This window comes from Neodiprion virginianus, chromosome 6 (assembly GCF_021901495.1).
Source record: "Neodiprion virginianus isolate iyNeoVirg1 chromosome 6, iyNeoVirg1.1, whole genome shotgun sequence".
Classification (NCBI taxonomy): Eukaryota; Metazoa; Arthropoda; class Insecta; order Hymenoptera; family Diprionidae; genus Neodiprion; species Neodiprion virginianus.
The window spans coordinates 7,472,160-7,491,733 of record NC_060882.1 but is presented as its reverse complement, the minus strand read 5'-3'; the positions used below and the strand labels follow the sequence as shown (position 1 = coordinate 7,491,733).

At 41.7% G+C, this 19,574-nt stretch overlaps 1 protein-coding gene across 3 annotated transcripts; it reads right to left on the bottom strand.

The window, feature by feature from the left end:
* Positions 1-9,612: 9,612 nt before the first annotated feature.
* On the bottom strand, positions 9,613-19,564 carry LOC124307004 (nose resistant to fluoxetine protein 6-like). 3 transcript variants are annotated; one of them, XM_046768261.1, is made up of 13 exons: positions 19,348-19,564; positions 18,091-18,705; positions 13,267-13,478; positions 12,960-13,180; positions 12,743-12,831; positions 12,463-12,656; positions 12,009-12,175; positions 11,768-11,936; positions 11,511-11,710; positions 11,303-11,435; positions 10,993-11,182; positions 10,779-10,921; positions 9,613-10,698 (listed from the first exon to the last, which is right to left on the bottom strand). In XM_046768261.1, the coding sequence occupies exons 2-13, from the start codon at positions 18,344-18,346 to the stop codon at positions 10,177-10,179; spliced, it is 2,496 nt and encodes an 831-aa protein (XP_046624217.1). In that variant the 5' UTR covers positions 18,347-18,705; positions 19,348-19,564; the 3' UTR covers positions 9,613-10,176. The 3 variants fall into 3 exon arrangements, with proteins under 3 accessions (XP_046624217.1, XP_046624219.1, XP_046624218.1); XM_046768263.1 differs by lacking the exon at positions 18,091-18,705 and having other exon boundaries at positions 12,960-13,198; positions 19,348-19,558; XM_046768262.1 differs by lacking the exon at positions 18,091-18,705 and having other exon boundaries at positions 19,348-19,556.
* Between the last annotated feature and the right edge of the window lie 10 nt (positions 19,565-19,574).

The following is a 19,574-nucleotide window of genomic DNA, read 5'->3' as shown; positions in this document are numbered from 1 at the left end:
GGCTGGTGGTCTCGCGTGTCTCCCGCTCATCTCCAAAAGAGAGAGTGAGAGAGAGAGAAAAAAGCGGGACATCTCATTAATCGTTAAGCCGTTGAATCAACGTTCGGTTCCGTTCGCTATTCTACGACAATCCCTCTACGATTGCAGGGATTTAACCATAAAAATAAAATGTCGACTATTTGTCCATAGAAATAATTGTTATACCCATCGAGACCGCTAGTAATAATAACGAAAAACAAACCATTGAAAGTAGAGTCGAGAAATTCGAGTGACAATATTTTTATACCCAAGTTATAACCGATGTTTTACCCAGGGTGAAGATGTCGCGTTCCGTTTCGATACGAGCCCGGTGTTCTGGTCCCGATGTCTGATCTGGTCCAGGGTGAGGAATGCGGCGGTGTCCTGGTGCCTCGGCACCGTGAGGATGGGGCGGGGGGAGGAGGCTTGATAACCGGCGACTATATCTCGAGTCCCCTGGGGGCCCGGTATATCTATTATGAAATAATCGCGATAACTAAGTGAACCAGGGGGCCTGCTGGAACTTTGGTATAATGTATAAGGGATGATGCAGAGGGTGCCTTCATCGAAGTGCGCGGCAAGCCGACGCGACGCAACCCAGAACACCGTGCCTTATACATACACACCGAAAACGCATCTGGACGCTACACGTTATTTGTCGGGAAAACTCTCTCCCCGCAATCAGCGAATATTATCGCGCGTTCGCTTGAATATTGCCGGAAAGCTTTACAGATGAGGCTTGTAATCGGTACCAAAGTCACAAGGTTAGATGAACCGGTTTTGGTCATTCTTACAGCGATATATTCGTCCTACGTGTGTCTATGGTTTACACGGTCATAAATTGTACAAAACGGAAAGAGTTTTTTTGCAAAATAGAAATTGTGTGATGTATGAAAAACTTAGACGTCTGAAACCGTTTAAACCGCAAAATTGAATTTTGGCAACGAAGGGAGTAATTGGATTTGATTGATTGGTCAAGTTAACTGAAAACAGTTATTCGGTAGATTCGGGGGTGACATTTTCTCAGATAAGATGACGCTCGGTCGATTATTATTACGCCCATGGTCGAATTAGCTTATCACAGCTGATATTTTGATTCCTGCTCGTTTTTCTTCTAACAATAAAAAGAAGAGAAATTGGATGTATAATATATTCCATCCGCTGCTGCGGTAGCATCACTTCTGCACATGCGGGGACGTAAACAAAAATTTTGTCACGGTGATCTGGGCTAGCTCCATCGCCGAAGAGCTTTATGAAAATTTATTTATTTTCTCAAAACGACGACACGCTTTCTTTACTCAGAGACTTTCTTCGCCCTCTAAAGCCATAGAGCTGTGTCCTTAACCCCTGCATAGTGTAACAGACCGACGATAAACCGTCGAGTAGATACACGTTGTTCCGTGTTCTTTCATTCATAATCTTCGCCACGGCTTCATTGCGAGGCCATTCGTATAGCTAAGTCGTACCTACAATTTTTACACCGAATCGCGGTCTCGCTTGTTTTCAGGCTTGTTCGTAGATTCGGAAATTAATCTACGTCGGTTGAGTATTTTCCTTTTTATCTAGCTGCTAATTTCACGCGTTGTTACTGTTACATACATATACACATTATCGTTTTGCTGATAATGGAAACAGAAAAAATTTGGTCGCAGAGGGCTCGTAAAATCGTAGCTCCTTCCTGTCTCCTTTCCGTAAAAACAGTCGTGAAGAAGAAAAGAAAAAAGAAAACACCTTCGTCAACCCTAAAAGGGTGAGAAAATATCACAGAGCTTTGTAAGATTAATCGCGATCACTCCGCGTTTGAGAAGACGACTTCCGCATTCGCGCAGTTTTCAATTCCGCGATTGATCGAGCTTAATGACAGGGACGAATATCGTACAGTCATAGAAATGAAATTTAAGGCGTAGGCGATTTATTCTCACGTACCGTTCGCAGCTGTAGCCCAGATTTCGGGGTCGAATGCCCGGAATCTTGTTGCGGGTTAGTTTCATTGAAACGGGAATTTGGCTCTTATGATTTTATGAATGAAACCCGCGACGCTGTTGAGTAGGAATAGTAAATGTGCGTTACGTGTATATGTATACGAATATACGTGCACACATGTATAGAGACGTGTAAATACGCTGTGCGCGTGCGTATATATAAGATGATTATAAAATAGAGGAGACACGTGTCCAGACAAGGTGTTTACGTTAATGTCTCGAGAAGCGAACGAGGCTGAAACCTATCCTATATGTGCATTCGTACTGCGAGGAACAGAAGCCCAGCACACGCCACCCACGCCATCCGCAGGCAACCGCTGCACCTGCCATAAATGCTTCCTTCCTGTCGTTCCGTTTCTACTCCTCCTCCTCCTTCTCATTCTCATACTTTTCAAAAGGTTGCCGATGCTGGGTTGAACGAGAAAACGAGACAAAAAACGGCAATTACCCTAACTAGCGTTTAACGATCCGTGTGTTCAAAGCGATAACCGTTTCGATCTCGAACACGGATGGATAATTTTTACAGTGCAAATAGTTGCACCGTATTTTGATAAGAATGCAGTCGGATTATAGGCACTCGATTCTTTTTTTCACGCGTGATTCGATACAGTGACATAAATTAATAAGGTAATCGGCTCTTCGTGACTAATGATTTTGGGATAAGCTACAAGCTTACAAAAAAATTCTTAATCCTGCAAAAAAGAAACGATCGAATGTAAACATTTTCATTTTTGCAAAGTTATATTTTAGATATTTGAAACATTTTCAAAAATCATGATTTTTATTATAGTAATAGCCTTGCCAAGTTGAGTTTGTGAAAGAAAAATTTCATCATGCTGATTTGACAGTTGAAGGCGCTGACAATTGGGATCTTGAAACGGAATGAAAGTATAATTCATTCAAGTTTAAACGACCGTAATTATTTACTGATTTTTTTATTGAATGCGAAATAACGAAAAAGTAATATTTTATTAAAAATAATTTTGTATTTTGCAAGTAATTGTAAATTTCAGTTTATACTTCGACCGGTTCAAACTCTACCCAGACAAACTGAGTGATAATTTTTCTCACAACTTGTTCCATAACTGTCACTTAAACGCAGTTACCACCTCGTGGCAGGCGATTCGTTGAGGAAGAGGCTAGTTATTGGGTGTTACAACTGCACATTTGTCATTAAGTTTATGCGTTTCTGAGCACGTTCTAGGTTGACGGGTACTCGAAGTTTCCTCCGAGTGGAGAGAAAAACGGTAGTAAAACGCTTGGAATCTTAAGGTGTGAAAAAGCCGGTTCCGTGCCTGTGTATTTGATCGTGATATTCGCAGCGCAGGTATTGCGGTTTATCTGAAATTCCAGCGCAACCAAAATCTTCGATAATCTTATTTTCCGTTTCGTTTTTCGAGTGAAAGACTAAAACTTGTTTCTGCTCGTAGAATGCAGAGTAGGTACGAGACGCAAGCCGTAAGTTTGGACTCGCGTTGGATCCGGAGTTCCATTAATACTTGGTAACGCAATAAACTATTTTTATATACGACGGGGTTTGCACGCCTGCGCGTATCCAGCCTTAGCTTTTCGTGGTATATGATTTGATATCTCATCCGAAAGCCACATGGCCCCCTCGATTTGCTTCCAACACATCCGTACGCCGCTGCACCGTTTACCACTCTAACAAAATGCTCCTGCATCAGCTTCCGAGTAAAGTGCCAAAAATTACCCTTCTACGTTTCGTTTGAGAACGGAACGAGAGTCGGGAAAAGTCCAGGTTCAATTTACCTGGATGCATTTCATTATCTTACGTATAACGAGTCGTAAAATAATTGCGACGCCTAACGATCAGCTCGACGTTTTCTGCAGTATTGAAGTTTTTTTTTTTTAAACCGGCGAACATGATTTCCACATACTTGGGTAAATGTTTATAATCATTTTCACAAATTTACGTTAGTTTGTTTTTTCACACTCTACGTAGAATCAAAGTCGCAGATCCCCTGTTACGCAGATGCACACTCACATTTTCGAGAAGAATAAATTCTGGACGCATCTTATTGTTACAGGGGCTCGGGCCGAAGTAGCGAGGTAACGCGTACGGGGATCTGAGATTTTGTAGAAACGGTGTAAAGGAGGTATGAAAAAAAAAAAGAAGAATACCTCGAAGCTTTGGGAAAGTCGTATTTCACTCTCGGAACAATAAACACTAACCCTTTTTGTTCGAGCGGTTCGTCTTTTCCACATAAGCCACACAGTGGGCCGTTGTTGAAAAATCATTCCTGATCTAGGTTAATAAAATTTAAGACGTATTAGGTTTCACGCGAGGCGCCGACGGGCTTAGACATCGTATACTCCTACTCTGTGAACCGAGACGCGTGTATCTATACGCCGAGCTTAACGCGCGCGTCGGTAGAAAACAGTGTATTGTAAAAAAAAACAATATTTTTCTTAATTTTCGACCTCTCTTACATCGGCAATGAGCCGCATGCGTACAAATAAATTTTTACTCACAAACGTAGGATTTTTAATTAACAACCGCGACACGCTACGTCTCGAAATAAAAAATTCCTCAAATGAGGCTGCTCGTCGCGTGCGGTAAGAACCCGTGGGTTGATATTGTGCTCCCGAACCCAGCGAAACGTTCCGATTTGAAACAAAGTCCTGGATATATATCCGATTTGCTTCCAAGTCAAATTAGCTTAGATTCTGAAGTGGGTTTATCTCGGCTTTTCCCACGGTAGCGCTCGAGCCACTCAAGTACCTTAAGCTCAGCTAGCAAAAACTTCAACATAATAAATGTACGCGTGTATCAAATGGCGCAACGACACAAGCCTGCATCAATATAGAGATATCCGTATCGGGACATCAGGCGACATGAGCGAAAATTTTCCTCCACCAAACATATTTTCCTCCATTCGTATTATTTCCAACCATTCGATTCGTCTGCCTTGGCATTTCTCGATTGGATATGTATTCGGAAATTCAAATTCCTGATGAGAACAGGAGGAAGAGACGTCGGGAAAAAAATGTAACGAAAAGCCGGGAAGCGATGGTCGACGTCGACGAACCGCTTTCGTTTTGGTCCAGCAAATCCCTGATGGGCGGAACCCACGTCACGGAGATCTCTTTACTCGCAAGCGTAATTCGATCTCGTGTTTTGTTTGCAGAGCTCACGTTTAATGCGATCCCATTAACGCTGTTTAACCGCCACCGTTCTTCGTTTAGTTGCGTATGTTGTACAGGTTTGTAACTCGTTACATGTCGCAAAAAGTCCACAAAGCAAAGTTCCTGACCGATTTTACGGTATAAAATTGAAGTGCCTGATTTAAGTTTAGATCGGGACGAACCACTTGATCCGTTCAACAGGCCCGACGATAAAGATAAGAATCTTTGAAGGGCCGTTGTAGTAGCTGATTTTCTCGTTGCCGTACTGCGCGAATAAACTCGAGTTGAATGTTCGTGCAATACCGGTGTTCATTTACCTACAAAAGATTAGCGAAAAGTTTTTACTGAGAATTCGTCCGTTCGTAGAATCGTGATTACAGAGGAACGGAATGTGCGAGTGAAGAACAATTTTAAGATTAGTAAACGATTTGCCAAACAAATTACCGCGAACGTTAATTGCAATTTTTGATGAGAAACCCTCGATGTAATTTACTCCCGTTATCATTACCTACGATGGCAATGTGAGCGAGTTTTATGATTACGATGTGTGCGAAAAGTCCCGAACAGCGAAGACACCGCAATCAGGAAGTACCCTGAAAAATTGAGAAAGAACAACGCGAAAGTATAAATAAAGAGGAAAGTGCTCGGGGTTCGATAAATCTGTCAGCAAGATATTTCTGCGTCGGTCTCTTCGACTTTGTTTCTCGTTCGAGAGTCGGGACTTTTCAGGGATAAACGGGTCTTGCCTCTCCCGCCGCAGGGATAGACACTCGGGAGTCCCGAAACATTGGCACACTTGACTCTGCTCTCACTTTGTTAGCTTATTCCCAATCCGTGAGCAGCTTTCCTGGCCTCGGTTTTCTCCGAGGATATTAGGAGTTCTTTGCTGCGTGGCGCCAGGCTTGCAGGGATTTACGAGTCTTCCTACCGCAGCATCCCTCCACCTTTTTCACGGCTTATTCTTGTGCGAAGATATCCCCGTGTTCGTGGATTCGTCTCGACGTCACGACGACCAAGACCATTTTCAACCACACGCACGACTTGACCCTCGTATCACGTGCAACCACTTGAACATCTCGCTCTCCCTTCTCGTCGTCTTTCACACCGCTTTCTTACATGCTCCACGCTCACCCGTCACCCTCGATCTCTCTACTTGTCATCTCGCGATCACCTCGCTTCATGGCGGGCTTACTTTTTCGGACAATTGTCTTGCAAAAAATCACTGTCAATAATGCAGTGGCTGCGAGGTTGGAGAAGCTTTGCCGAAAAAACATCACGGCCACGCATTCTTTATTCTTTTATCTTCGTCAATTAGATTCCGACGATCAGGCTTCGATATGATTTCGGCATCCTAAAGCTGAACAAGTTTCAAGGGAAGATTCTTATTCTGTTGTTAAATCTTTGGCGTCGCTGACTACGAGTCGCAGGTCTTAATTACACAGTTTATCCCAAATGGTGGAATAAATTTGACGAACAATTGGAGCACATGTAGCCAAAGTTTATTTTTTTAAACATTCATCCATTCATTCGAGATCCGTTGTTCCAAATCTCACGATCTTGAGCTTGCACCTATACGTTTATAATCGGTGGTTCGATTCCGATAAAATTCTCCCTGTATTTGTTTTAACGTTATTCCCATCCATCTAACTCCTATCCATAAAAATCTATAATAGATGATACAATAATTGATTCCTTTTTTCAACGCCATATTGCTCAGCCACTCTCATATGTCGTATACCACAAGCCCGACTGAGATCGTCACAGAAAATAATCCCGAACAAACGCTGTTTATTATGCATCTAAGGTGAATGCAATCAGATCAATAAATAAATATTCGAGGGTTCGAATCGTCAGAGCGAGCACGGGCAATTAAGCAAATGTGTTTTCCGGTTCCGGAGGCGCGTATCATCAGATGCACACGGGGGAGGGAGCGGAGTTGCGGTGAAGGCGACGATTCAATTTCCCTAAATACAAATCCAGTCTCCATTATTCGATCTACTCCCTCATTGCGCAAATTAAGGGTTGCTCTCTGGTCTCGACCGCGTGCACATGCCTCGACACCCCGTCGCGCCAGACAAACGCATGGATTGTATTTACGGGTGGGACCTTCGAGGTTCGACCGACATGTGCGACACCCCGTTCATCCTGGACCCCTCAAAGTCATAACGCAACAATATTCGGGGGGAAGGGAAATGAAGGGCAGAGTCGGGGGCTGAAACCGGCGGCATCGATGTCGGAACGCCGTCTTTGCCGATCTTGCTCCAGATCGGCATGTGCGTTTAAAAATATAGTTGTTGTGTTCGTTTTTCTTGCCTGGTGCAGCCTTTCGGAGGGTCAAAGGTGGCACGTTTTACGATACTTTCGACGGAGGTCTCCTTGGCGCCAACCTCCCTAGGACACCATCCGGGGTCGAACTATTGTCACCGAGTATTCGAGGGTGGCTGCCGACGCGTGCATGGATGACCGATTTTTCGAATGTTAGCGAGTCCTCGTTTGTCTTCCTGACCGTAATAAACTGTAACCGGAGATCATACGGACGCGGCGACACACGGCAAAAGGAATCCTGTGCTTCGCATTCGCGATATGGTAAGAGAGAAAAAAAACAGTTTATCATTGCGCTGTGTTGTGATGTATGCGAGCACTTTTCGTTACCGATTTGTCATCCCAAAACGGATGTGTTGAGGAAAAATCGCCCCGAATCTTTTGTAGCAGGTCTGGAATTGTTTTTTTATTCATCACATACGTAGTGTCCAGGAAAATTGGCAGCTCGTTATATTCTTGAAATATTGTGTTTCAATGTTCCGTCGACCAGTAAGGTTGAACATTCATAAAAATTGTAATTGCTTTTAAAAACGAGAAACATAAAATACCGAGTACCGCGATAAATTTTTTAATTAAGCACAAAAAAAATCTGCAGCTAACTTTAGACGTTACAAATATTTGTTTAAAATTATTTTAAAAGTTGAACTATGGAAATTTACTTGCTAAAGAGCTTGAAGAAAAGATTTACAAAGTATTCATTACTATTTGAAATTTTCGGAACTCTTGAAGTAATACCTAAAAATTTCTACGTTTACATTCCATCATATTTCGCAGGGTCGACAACAGGGGTAAACAAAAAGGACAATGTCAAGAGTGACTAAGTGAGTACTGAAAAATCGTGTCATCTCCAAGAGGGTATGCACGAGTGTTTGATTTATAAAATTTCTTCCTTGAATTTTAACATTGCGTGGAATACGAAAAAGAGGAACCGTGGTATAAATATTTACAATATCTGAGATCGAAATCCTTGACTTAGTAAAGTTATTTCATGCTATTCTCTCACTGCCCGAATAGTATAAACAACCCGTGTGTCACACTCGAGTGTCTGCGGATGTTTGAAACTCGACATTTTTCGCATTCGCTTCGAGGAAAAGGAAATGGAAAAGAAGTCGACGGGAAAGAAGTCCTCTTTTCGTATCCTCCGAATATTCTAAATCACACAACCCTGCACCGGTCTGATTTATGCCGCTACGTTACAATTATATATTATACACAGGGTTGCACTATAATATACCCAACAGGATAACCCCTTGCGAATCGTCACGCCTCGAAAGATGCGACACAACACAGAAGCGCTAGTCCAAGTTACTTCAACGATTGCAAAACCGTACCCTGGAACTTAGCCAATTCCCACGCATTTATTCAACACCATCGCCGTTGCAATTGCGGTTCACAATCGGACGCGTCCCTCAGGAGTCGTAAGGACACGCGCCTCTCGTCCCAGAGATTCCCTGAGCGAAGTTAAACGGCTCCATTAGCCGTTAACCCTGCCAGCAAGTGCTTTTCACTTATGTATTAGGGTAATATTTGCGGAGGATTTTTTTTTTTTTTCATCGTCCAAATACATTGACCGTCAACTTACAGTTAACGATCGACTTGGAGTGATTCTTTCTTATAAGCAAACGATATTCTTCTGAATCGTTATTGCTTGGTGAGAAAAATGGCATTAAAGGCAACCACAAATCTACTTGGAGTTGACTGATCGTATGCTGTTTCAAAGCTGGTCCAGGTCGATGTTTATGCAGGTTCGGTTCTCAAAGGGATATTTTAACACCTCTTTGTCACTTTTGGCTGACGTTTCAGAAGTGAATTGTAGTAGATGGGTATAGGCTGCTAGGGGCGGTTAAGGGCTTCACGCTAGCTCGGAAGAAGAGTTGCTACCGAGTGACAATGCGGACTCTGTCCCGTACGTGGAAGTAACCGATACCTCTGCTCATTCTTGAGTGAGATGTGTTTCACCATACAGGAACGAAAAGTTTGACAGTTCCTTGACCACGAGTATATTGTGCGTAAAATACTTGTACCATTCGTAGAATTTTCCAGCCTGAAAAGAGTCGAGATGGCAAGTAGTTGAGAGAGTGTAAAAATCACATGTGCGGGAAATAAAAATTAAAACAGTTTATTCGTTTGTTTGATAATATAAAAAAAAAATACACGTTGAGACAATCAAACAAAAATACTCAGCCTCACGCTGACAACTGCATGCCTGGATATAATTGGACGTATATGGATGAAAAACATCTTACGTAAGAAAGTACGAACTGCAATAACTATCTAGAATTTAACCCGGAAATCTTTCGCTAAATAGCTACAATTGGGTAATACTTCTATTTCTCTTTTAAACCACCGTATAATAGTCATATTTTATCGATCACTCAGTGCGGTATACTTGGTTAAATTTCGCGTAATTGAAACGCTAGGTACGTTATAGCATAAATAAAATCTCTGACTCTCTGCTTGAAGAATTGCTAAAAGCTCTAAAAAAAAAAAAAAAAAAAATTAATAAACTGTCGTACGAGATTTCACGTGCAGTAATTAATAACAGTTTTACAGTATAAACTATGTACACTCCTCTGCAGCGGTGTCGCCGATTTCGCTGTTCGATTTACGACCGCAAGTTTCGACCCGTCACCGCGATTACTGCTGAGCTTGCAAAGCGCACCAACTTCGCTCAAAATTCTGTGTATCCGGTCGACCCCGATTATCGTCAGACCTGATACGCCCTGTTGTCAACTCCCGTCGTCTGCTGGGTGCCTATGCTTTCGGTGAAATTGACGATATCGTCCGAGGAATCGAAGCGACCTTCCGCGGAGTTGGTCGCCCGGTTCGTTGGCACGTCGTACCTTCTTTCGGACCGTGGAGTACCGATTTGCGATCCGACTATGTAGGTGTAAACGTTCTCGGGTTTAGACGATCTGTCCACCTGGTCAACGTAGTAGCCGTTGCTCGGGTCAAAGTTCGTCACGTAGGATCCACCCACGGATTTCGCTATGCCAGCAACGTCCGTGTATATCTGCGACACCGACGACAGCGAGCCTTTGATCGATTTGTAAATTTCTTCAGTGTTTTCCAGCTTGGCAGGATCCGGCAAATTCGCCCTCGTGTCCGCCTGCCGACCCTTGATCTTCCACAGAACTCGGTCCAGCGTCATAAACGGCATCTCGAAGACCAGGCTTATCACCGTCGACAATCCCAGGACGAGGACCAAGTTGCCCAAGAAGTCGTGAACCTGTAATTTTAAGGCAGTGAAAGATCAGTGTCGCGCTTCGGTCCGGTATGAAAATCGAGGTGAAGGAGAAAGCCGCTCACCACAGTGTAGGGCGTCACGTTTCCGGGTGCTCGGGCGATTCCGGAATTGTAGAGTAGCACTATGAAGTGAGACAGATAAGCGCTGTACGTCAATCTGCTCAACGGCAGCCATCCAGTCCAAGCCAGAAGCCCGTTAATCGGACCTAGGATGAAACGGATTATCTTTGAAATCGTATCATCTGCATAAATTTCTTGAACGTTATCAACATCCCACCTGCTTTTCCGTTTACGCACGCGAATATTATCCAGGAAATTGCCAGTGCGAAAGCTGGCCTGTGAAATCCCGCGTAAAAACTCGCCTCCAGTCTGTTGTAAACGTGATCGGAGTAGTACATTCCTCGTGGTCCGAATACCGTTGTCCCTAATAGTACCGCTGTAACGATCCATCCGATTATCGCGTATGCCTGAGAAATAACGAAACGATGGTCGAGTTGCAGATCAGGATGCGATGCGTCGTACCAAATCAAAGATAGAACATTGTCGCCAACGAAGGAAATATGCCCAGGGTATGAATTATAGTTTACCTTCGGTATTTGGATGGATAGAGATTTTGATTTTGCGAGAAAGTATCCAATCCCTATTCCAATCAAGTAAGATCCGGCCCTGGCGTACGTTTTCGTGTAGATTTCCAAAAAGACATTGGCCACGTCAGTTTGGCTGATAGAAGCAACAAACGTTAAGAAAACAAATTCCTATGGAAATGTCACACGGCTACTGAGTCGGATTGCTTACTCTTTGTAGTACAGCATTGTCCCCGTGAGTTCCATCGCGTAAGTTATGCTAAAAGGAACGACAATCGCGACGGCCAAACCGATCCCAAGAACAACCCAGAAGATGGTGCCCCGACTGAACTTGAGCATCGGGTAAAGGAATATCGGTGAAAGCCAAAGTAGCTGCATGTCGACCGCCAGATACCATGACTGCGTTATACACTGAAGAGAGAGGTGAAAGATGTATTTTTAGCGAGATAACGGAAGTCTACTACTTACTATGTCTTCGACGGTGACCATGTTGTTGACGTAGAGCAAGTTGGCCCACCAATTTGCCTGGCAAGATTCTTTGGCCGCGGTGATCACAACGTCCCATTCGGGTCCGGAACCAAACTTGTTGTAGATCGTTGAGCAGAAACCAATCACCATTGCGTAAACGGGTGTTAACCTGACAAAGATAAGGAGAAAATAAACACCTGCAAAAGCCAGGGCAACGATCTGTTTTCGGGTCACCGCTCACCTCACGTAGCGATGAAGGTACAGCTCGAACAGATTTAAGGAGGAACTTCGGTTTCTTTGCTTCTGAGAATATTTTGTGTATGCTAGAAGCAGACCGCTTAAGAGGAAAAACGTGTCAGTTACGATGTTGCCGTTCAGCACCAAGAGCGTACTCCAATTCTCATGCATCTGCAGATTGATTTCACAAAATTATAGACACCCACTTTTCCTTCTGAAAATCACCGTCTTACTATCAGCGTAAACGTGGTGCGCCGGAAGTATGTACGAAAGAAAAATTTACAACGATCGAAACCGCCTCGGGTATTCACGGTACTGTTATTGCCATATACTTTGACGAACTTTGAATAGAGTAGTTATTTTTTTACTCTGATAATTTTTCGTAAAACGCCGGCCTTTCACGATTCCAACAATATTTGTGAAAATTGAGTGTTTAGTAATGTCATAAATGAACTCACGATATGTACGTTGCTGACATCCAATTGGACACCGACGATCGTGTGGTAATGCGTGTGACCGTAAATGATCCAGCATATACTGATGAATCTCAATCCGTCCAAGCACCCAATTGAATCACCGTTTCTTTTGGTGTTCAGCAAAGTCTTGCCATTTGTGTAAAACGAGAAGGAAGTGAGAACGACCTGTTTCACATCTGATACCGTGCAGAGAATTATGTAGTGCTTAAAGTAAAACGTGCGATAGGAAGGTGTGCTTTGTTTTATTACTGTAATATTTCACCTTTCCGGTTCCCCTCGTACTTGTTTCTCGTAATCAGATCAAAGGCTGTGCTGGATATTGCAATCACTGCGAATAATATCAGGAGAGTACTGTAAACCAGAAGTTGTTATTAGGGGTTACTTGTTTTCATCTTCTTTACACTCAGTTCTTACCAGTGGCGTGGTAAAAATTTAGACAAAGCGTTCCAAAGTATGTGCGTCACTGGGAGTTCACTTACACGTAAATCCAATCAGCTGTATCCAATTTCCTTATGGCGGTTTCAGCGGTGTGGCAGGAATTCTCTGTCATACTGACCTCCAGGTCAACTCTACCCTCCACCCTCAGAGGATCGAGAGACGTGTCGATCTTCTCTCGAATCTCTGCGTATGTGCAACTCGACGGAACGCACAAAGTCCATTCATATTTACTTGTAGTGCCTCCGATCCAGTCTGTCATCCCCTAAAAATCGGGACATGTCTGTAATAAGACGGTTATTTGGATCCTCGTTTCGAGCATTGGATAATCAAATTGAATGCCGTACGTACAGATGCCCGTGCGACGTTGATGAGAAGGTCCCCCAAGTCAGTTTCGTTGGAAGAATTGGCTCCGCGAAAAATCTCAAAACTAACCACAGCTGTGCAAGCCTGGCCGACGAATCCATTGGCATTTTTGACCCGAAGACACTCATCGTAGTTACCTAATTGCTTCACATTCCCGGTAATCAATCCCGATGGTATCTTCACCGAGGCGTCGTACACTGGGGACGAAACGTGGGAGTTTAACGATAATCGAGTTATATATATGACGTCAATATTTGAAGAGAAAACGCAGGCAATTAGAACAAAACGGGAACAACGTCCCGTGAGTTGTGCGATCCTACGAGTGGTGTATCTGAAAATAGAATTGTCATTACTGAGTTTCCGCGATATCGTTAATTTCTTGGCGATTCGTAGAAGAAGAAGTAAGACGGATGATATTAGATAAGGGAATCGGGAACTTCCCGTCTTTCTTTCGACGTATTTTTTTTTCCCCTATTCTTTTCTTATTATTACTACGATCTACTTCCAAGGCATTTTTAATCCGTGCACCACGAGCGAGTGCATTGACCGATAAGACATGTAACGTTTATCCAATCGCAATTGCCTTTCGTATTTCCTAAGCATATTTAGTTGGGTCGAGAAGCACAGATTTGCTAAATATGCTCGACCTTTGAAGCATGGTCAACTTGACAAGCTGAGCCAAGAATATTTTTCCATTTCGTTAATATAATAACATCATTGCGAATCAAGGGTCACATATTTTACTCAATGAGATCACGGTGCGCGTTATTTACTTTTATACAATTTATTATATATCTCAATAAATTATATACACTATAAAAATCTATAATTATTGAATAGATAGATTCTACAAGACTTTTTTCCTATTCGAAAACTGGTAATTACGAAAGTACGTGGTTTGATTTTAAATTGAGGTTGAAATACAATTTCACGCTAGAAGAAATCGACCGAATTTCAAACAGGTAAGAGCTACTTATTTAGGGTTTAATAAATATTTGCAATCGGGAATTTAAACCTGACATAAAATCACCATCAATGATAAGAGCATTCGAACGATAAGCTACGATAAAAGGTTTCCGCAGCACCTCGGCATATTATCTTGACTCCGTAATTATTTATATATATTTTTGTACTAGGAAATTGCCCGATTAGTTAGTTTTGATTTCTGTCGGATCCACCGAGATTCTCACGGCGTGTATGTACAGACAATTATTCACGGTCACACTTGAGTTTAATAAAAATGTCAAATTAAAAAATTAATAAATTTCTGTCACTATCGGCGGCTGAATGAGAGATAAAATCGACTTTCGGATTTGAACATATGTGTCTCCATATGTCCACCAAACGAATTCCAAAGTAAATTTGCTTTATTTTTTCTTTTCCCTTTTTTAGTAGGTACAGAAATTTCACGGTTCAACTTTATCTCCCTTCATCGCTAATTATTAACTCCGCTGCACCCTTAAAAAAAAAAATTTCCCGCGAGTTGCGACACTGGCAGAGCAGCAAAGTCGAGGATCGTCAAAGATGTGCATTACCACGCGTTGCTTCGAGATATCAACAGTCACAAAATAAATCGGATTACAAATACTACAATATGAGTAATTCTATCGCCACGCTTCCCAAAGCGAGATAATGTCTTCAGTGTATATGCACTGTATGATTTATATGTATGTTCGTAGCGATCTTTTATTCGATAAACATTTCCGACACGACGATATTGTGTACAGTTAGAGCAGTTACGTCAGTCATGTAGCTCTGATATTGCAACGTTGATCGGAGACGTCATGAATATCTGTGATTGATGGCCTTACAGCGGCAGAAGTATCTGCGTATGAAGAAAAAAAGAAAAAAAACAAATTAAATCTCTCTTACTAGAATGTGAAAGTTGGATACGAATTATTTTCCTGTAGGGCTATTACAAACCTGCCTTGACCGCACAACGTCATTCAAGTAACCTTTTCAAGCATGAATCCGGTGGAATTTAGGACTAGTCAGAATTTTTCAACACGCGATGTAGCCCGTCAATAGCATATTTCGACGGTTGCATAGAATAACCGGCTATCCGAGTCAGGCTTGAAAAATTGGCTATATCGAGTCAGGTTTCAAAAACCGGATATTTCGAGGATCGTTTACAAAACCGGCTATCTCGAATGTCATTACCAATTTAATGTCAATGCCAATTTAATGTCATTATACCGAAATGATAATCTTTCATTTCATCTCAACGTACTCTATCTATTATAGAGTCTTGGTGATCGGTCAATTAAGTAAACGTATTTTTAGTTAACGTTTCGACCCGGATATGGGCCCTCCTCAGAACGATTTATTTTTTTAAAACTGTCAAGAATAACAATATCCGGGTCGAAACGTTAATTAAAAATACGTTTTCTTAATTGACCGATCACCAAGACTCTATAATAGATTACATACGAGGTCGAGAATTCTTATTCATCATCTCAACGTACGCCTGATGCTTTATAATTTGATTTCTTCATTATAATTATGTAGATAACCATACAATACGTACATTCGCAAAACGGAACATGTTATGAATTTTGTGAGGCGCTGGCGAATTTCGTATTACGAACTTAATTTGCGGCCAAAAAATTTCAAAACGCGAAATAGCCGGTTTTTGAACTTTACTCGAAATAGCTGGTTACTCAAGCCTGACTCGAGATAGCCGGTTATTCTACGTAACCGTCGATTTCAAAGACTCGTTGCGAAATGTATTAGCATGGTAAACTTTTATCGATAATTGCCCGATGAGAGTCAAACGGAAATCGTGAACTTGCTCTGGTCAACTATTTACAAGAGTACACATTTGCTTCGGAAATTTCGAATTTTTCTATCCAGAGTGGTGTTTATATTATATTAATAAACGATATCGCGATCAAAGATCGTGCATCGGAAACGCATAAGCTTTAGGACGGCGAAAAATTGTTACGTACAACAGATCCAATTTATCCGGTTCACGGAGAAGGTCACTTTGTGTCGTGCGATGAGGGAAAATTTTTTCGAACAATCCAACAAATCTAGGCCAAGATCTGCGTTAATGCATAACCACACGCGATTCAAATTTAATGCGACACGTTCTTACACGGCTGATGATAAGTAGAAGCTCGTTTATAATATTCTCTGTGTTTTTTATATGCTCTCTTATTGCAGCTGACGTTTCTTCAGCCGTCACTTGGCTTATCGATGATTCGTTATTACGATGAATTCAGTTTTTCATTTACTGTAACTATAAACTCTATTGAAAAGCTAGCTCATTATATGAACACTTCATCGGACCGCGACCTACAATTTAATGATCCAACTCATTAAATCTGGTATTGAATGGCATATCGTCAAAAACAGATTCCCGGTTTCAGCTACTGTAGTGTTGCTTAATTAATTAAGAATGCCAGTATGTGTTCAGTTTTAGTTTGAAAAATGGCAGAAAGTGCAAAGTCCGTCACGCTATTGTTTTGGGTGAAACTATAATCAACGTTAACGTGTTTAACCAACAGAATCAATCGCTTGATCCGAGATCACGCGACTTCATTATATTCATTCTGATTATTCCATATTTTCAATCATACCCAATAGATAAGTAATTAATTATGCGAAATCGATATGTGGTTAGCACTCCGTATATTCTATAGGTGTTTTAAAAATGTCTTCAGCCTTGGGTGTTATGCAATTACAGAAATATCCTCACCGTCCAGAGTACGCGTAACAAATTACAATGGTCAACAAAATTTCATAACATGGAAGATGCTTACTAATTTTTAAATACCTATCTACCCTCATTATAATAACCATATTTATTTCGATTCGATCAGGTCTAGTTTTTTTGTTACAGCTATTACCAGTAAAATTGAATGTTTATTGTTTTGACTGATCTTTTTTGATTCAGGGTATTCTATTATTTACAATAAATAGCAGTTAGTTGGTTATAGTAAATAACGATACACCCTGAATCAAAAAAGGTCAGTGAAAACGATAATCGTTCAATTTTACTGATAATAGCTGTGACATAAAAACTAGACCCCATCGAATCAAAATGAATATGATTTGATAACTAGGGTAACTAAGTATTTAAAAATTAGTAAGCACCTTCCATGTTAAACCTAATTTTTGTTCACAAGAACTGTACTTTTGTAAACTCTAAAAAAATCATGTCACCATAAAAATATTCGTATCTAAAATATTATAATATCAATTCTGTTAAACTAAACCTTATTCCTAACATAATCAGTTAAAATCGTTCATGTTACACACGGAAAGTAAAATTTTGTTGACCAGTGTTACTATAGCTCTGTATCGCGACGTTATAACAGGCAATTATTTCCTCAAAGTATATGAATCTAGGAGTTGTTTCTTTTTTCGGGAAACACACGCCGCCAAGGCTGACTTCTAAAACCTTCGACATTATATTCGCGTCGGTGCGCAAACCGAACCAAGGAAATATATCGGTGCAGCGATCCGTTTATTATTTTTTTCCCTCCTCCTCAGCATACCACATGGCTTTTACAATCAAACACGGACTTTTTCCCGTCCTGGTACAATCCGCGTCTGTACCTGCACAGTTTCATTTTCATCGATCATGACGTCGAAACGGTATCGCAATATCTCAAAGTGCGCCACGCGGTTGCTGATCCGTAACCCGAATGACCCGCGACATGATTTAAACCAGCAAATGTTAAAAAAAAAAAAAAGTCAACCGGACACCGAGGACACGGTCATACGCCAATGGAACGAATGCCATGGTAGTTGATGCAAACCAGGGATAAACCCGGCGTTAGAGAAACCATCGAACCAACTCACTCTGCAAAGCCCACGGTGTGTAATTTCCCAATGATGTAATGTAAACGGCACTGTCCCTGAGACATTCGGCCGATGCTGCATCGGTCGGAACAAGAGGTTGCGCCACGACATCGAGCAGCGTCACTTCCGGACGAATTCCGTTTCCTGCACAAGACTTTGTCAGGTAAGTAAAAATCATCACGTATGCGGCGAGTATCGTCGTCGATTTAACGTGGCTCAAACGGCTGTTCGCGCCGCGTATCAATTTTCGGGTCATTTTTCGACCTCGGTACTCTTCTTTCACTTAATTTTCAAGAGGCGAGCTCTTTCATCCGTTTCCGCCTCTTTTTAGCCCACTGTATATCGATCGATTGTTCGCACGGCGTTGACCAAATATTAACGAACTTCCAACCGAACGTTCTTATTGTACTGTTCCGCGGGACAATCGGCACTGCTTATATATCGTCGACGGGACCGCGATTGCATAGACGGGGGTTTTTCATTCGTACGTTCATCGACGTTACTGGACACCAGCCTTCCAGTCGGAACGACTTCGGCAAACGCTAACGCTTATCTGGACTGAATGACTTCCCAGAGCTCATGACATCGCCGAGGATCCCAATCACGGCTTTCCACCTGCGTAAATAACTTGCCGCTAAATTATATTTGGCGCGCCGCTGTACTTGAGTTTTCTTTCTTTCGTTTTTTCTTTTTTTTTGTTGATTTTTTTTTTTTTTTTTTATGTGTTTGACGCTGTCATAACGATGGATAAGTCGGTAAACTGTAAGCCTATATTTGGATCAGCTTTGCGAATCGGCCTTTACACCCCCTTACTGTCAGTATCTCTCTCCCATTTCCGTCGATTTGTTTTAATTTTTTTTTTTTCAACGATACAGTAGACGAAAAACTAACAGTAGCTATTACTAACGTTTGACGTCAAAGTACATTGTCCAGCCTTTGGTGACAGGTCAGTGTGAAATGAACTTACACGTCATATTTCGCGGAATTTTATTACGTTGAAGACTATTATTTTATTCTTTCGAAAACGCGGTTTCATCCTTCGTGCAGCGCGGTAAATGTGTGAGTGTGTTATTCTTACAAGACAGCGGAAGTCTTGGATTAATATTGCTAAACATTTTATTTATAGACGTTTAATAATCACCCGCATATGTGGAATCTAAGCGAAATTTCAATGTGATAAATTCGTCGAACAGTTTACCGTTTTCCAAAAATGTATAATTGTCAATAGGAAGTATTAGAAAACTGGGTTAGACTCACCTAGAGCGATGTGTCAGTTCCATCGTTAACGAAGGTGCGACGTCTTGGTGAGAAGACGTTTGCAATACACAATGAATTCGACTTGTAAGAACACGGCCGGTATCCGCTCATAACATGCATGCATTAATTACGTTCGTTAATTTTAACGTGAAAAAAAACGGATGTCGAAGAGCTTCAATGCCCGAACGCTGTAGCATATTGCCTCAAGTGGACGGCTTTCAAGTTTG

Excerpts from the sequence above, each read along its gene's own strand:
- LOC124307004 (XM_046768261.1), bottom strand. The coding sequence starts at position 18,346 with ATGACCCGAAAATTGATACGCGGCGCGAACAGCCGTTTGAGCCACGTT. Across the intron at positions 11,183-11,302 it reads TATCCATCCAAATACCGAAG|GCATACGCGATAATCGGATG; the intron begins GTAAACTATAAT and ends GTTATTTCTCAG. Across the intron at positions 10,922-10,992 it reads GTGCGTAAACGGAAAAGCAG|GTCCGATTAACGGGCTTCTG; the intron begins GTGGGATGTTGA and ends GTTTCATCCTAG.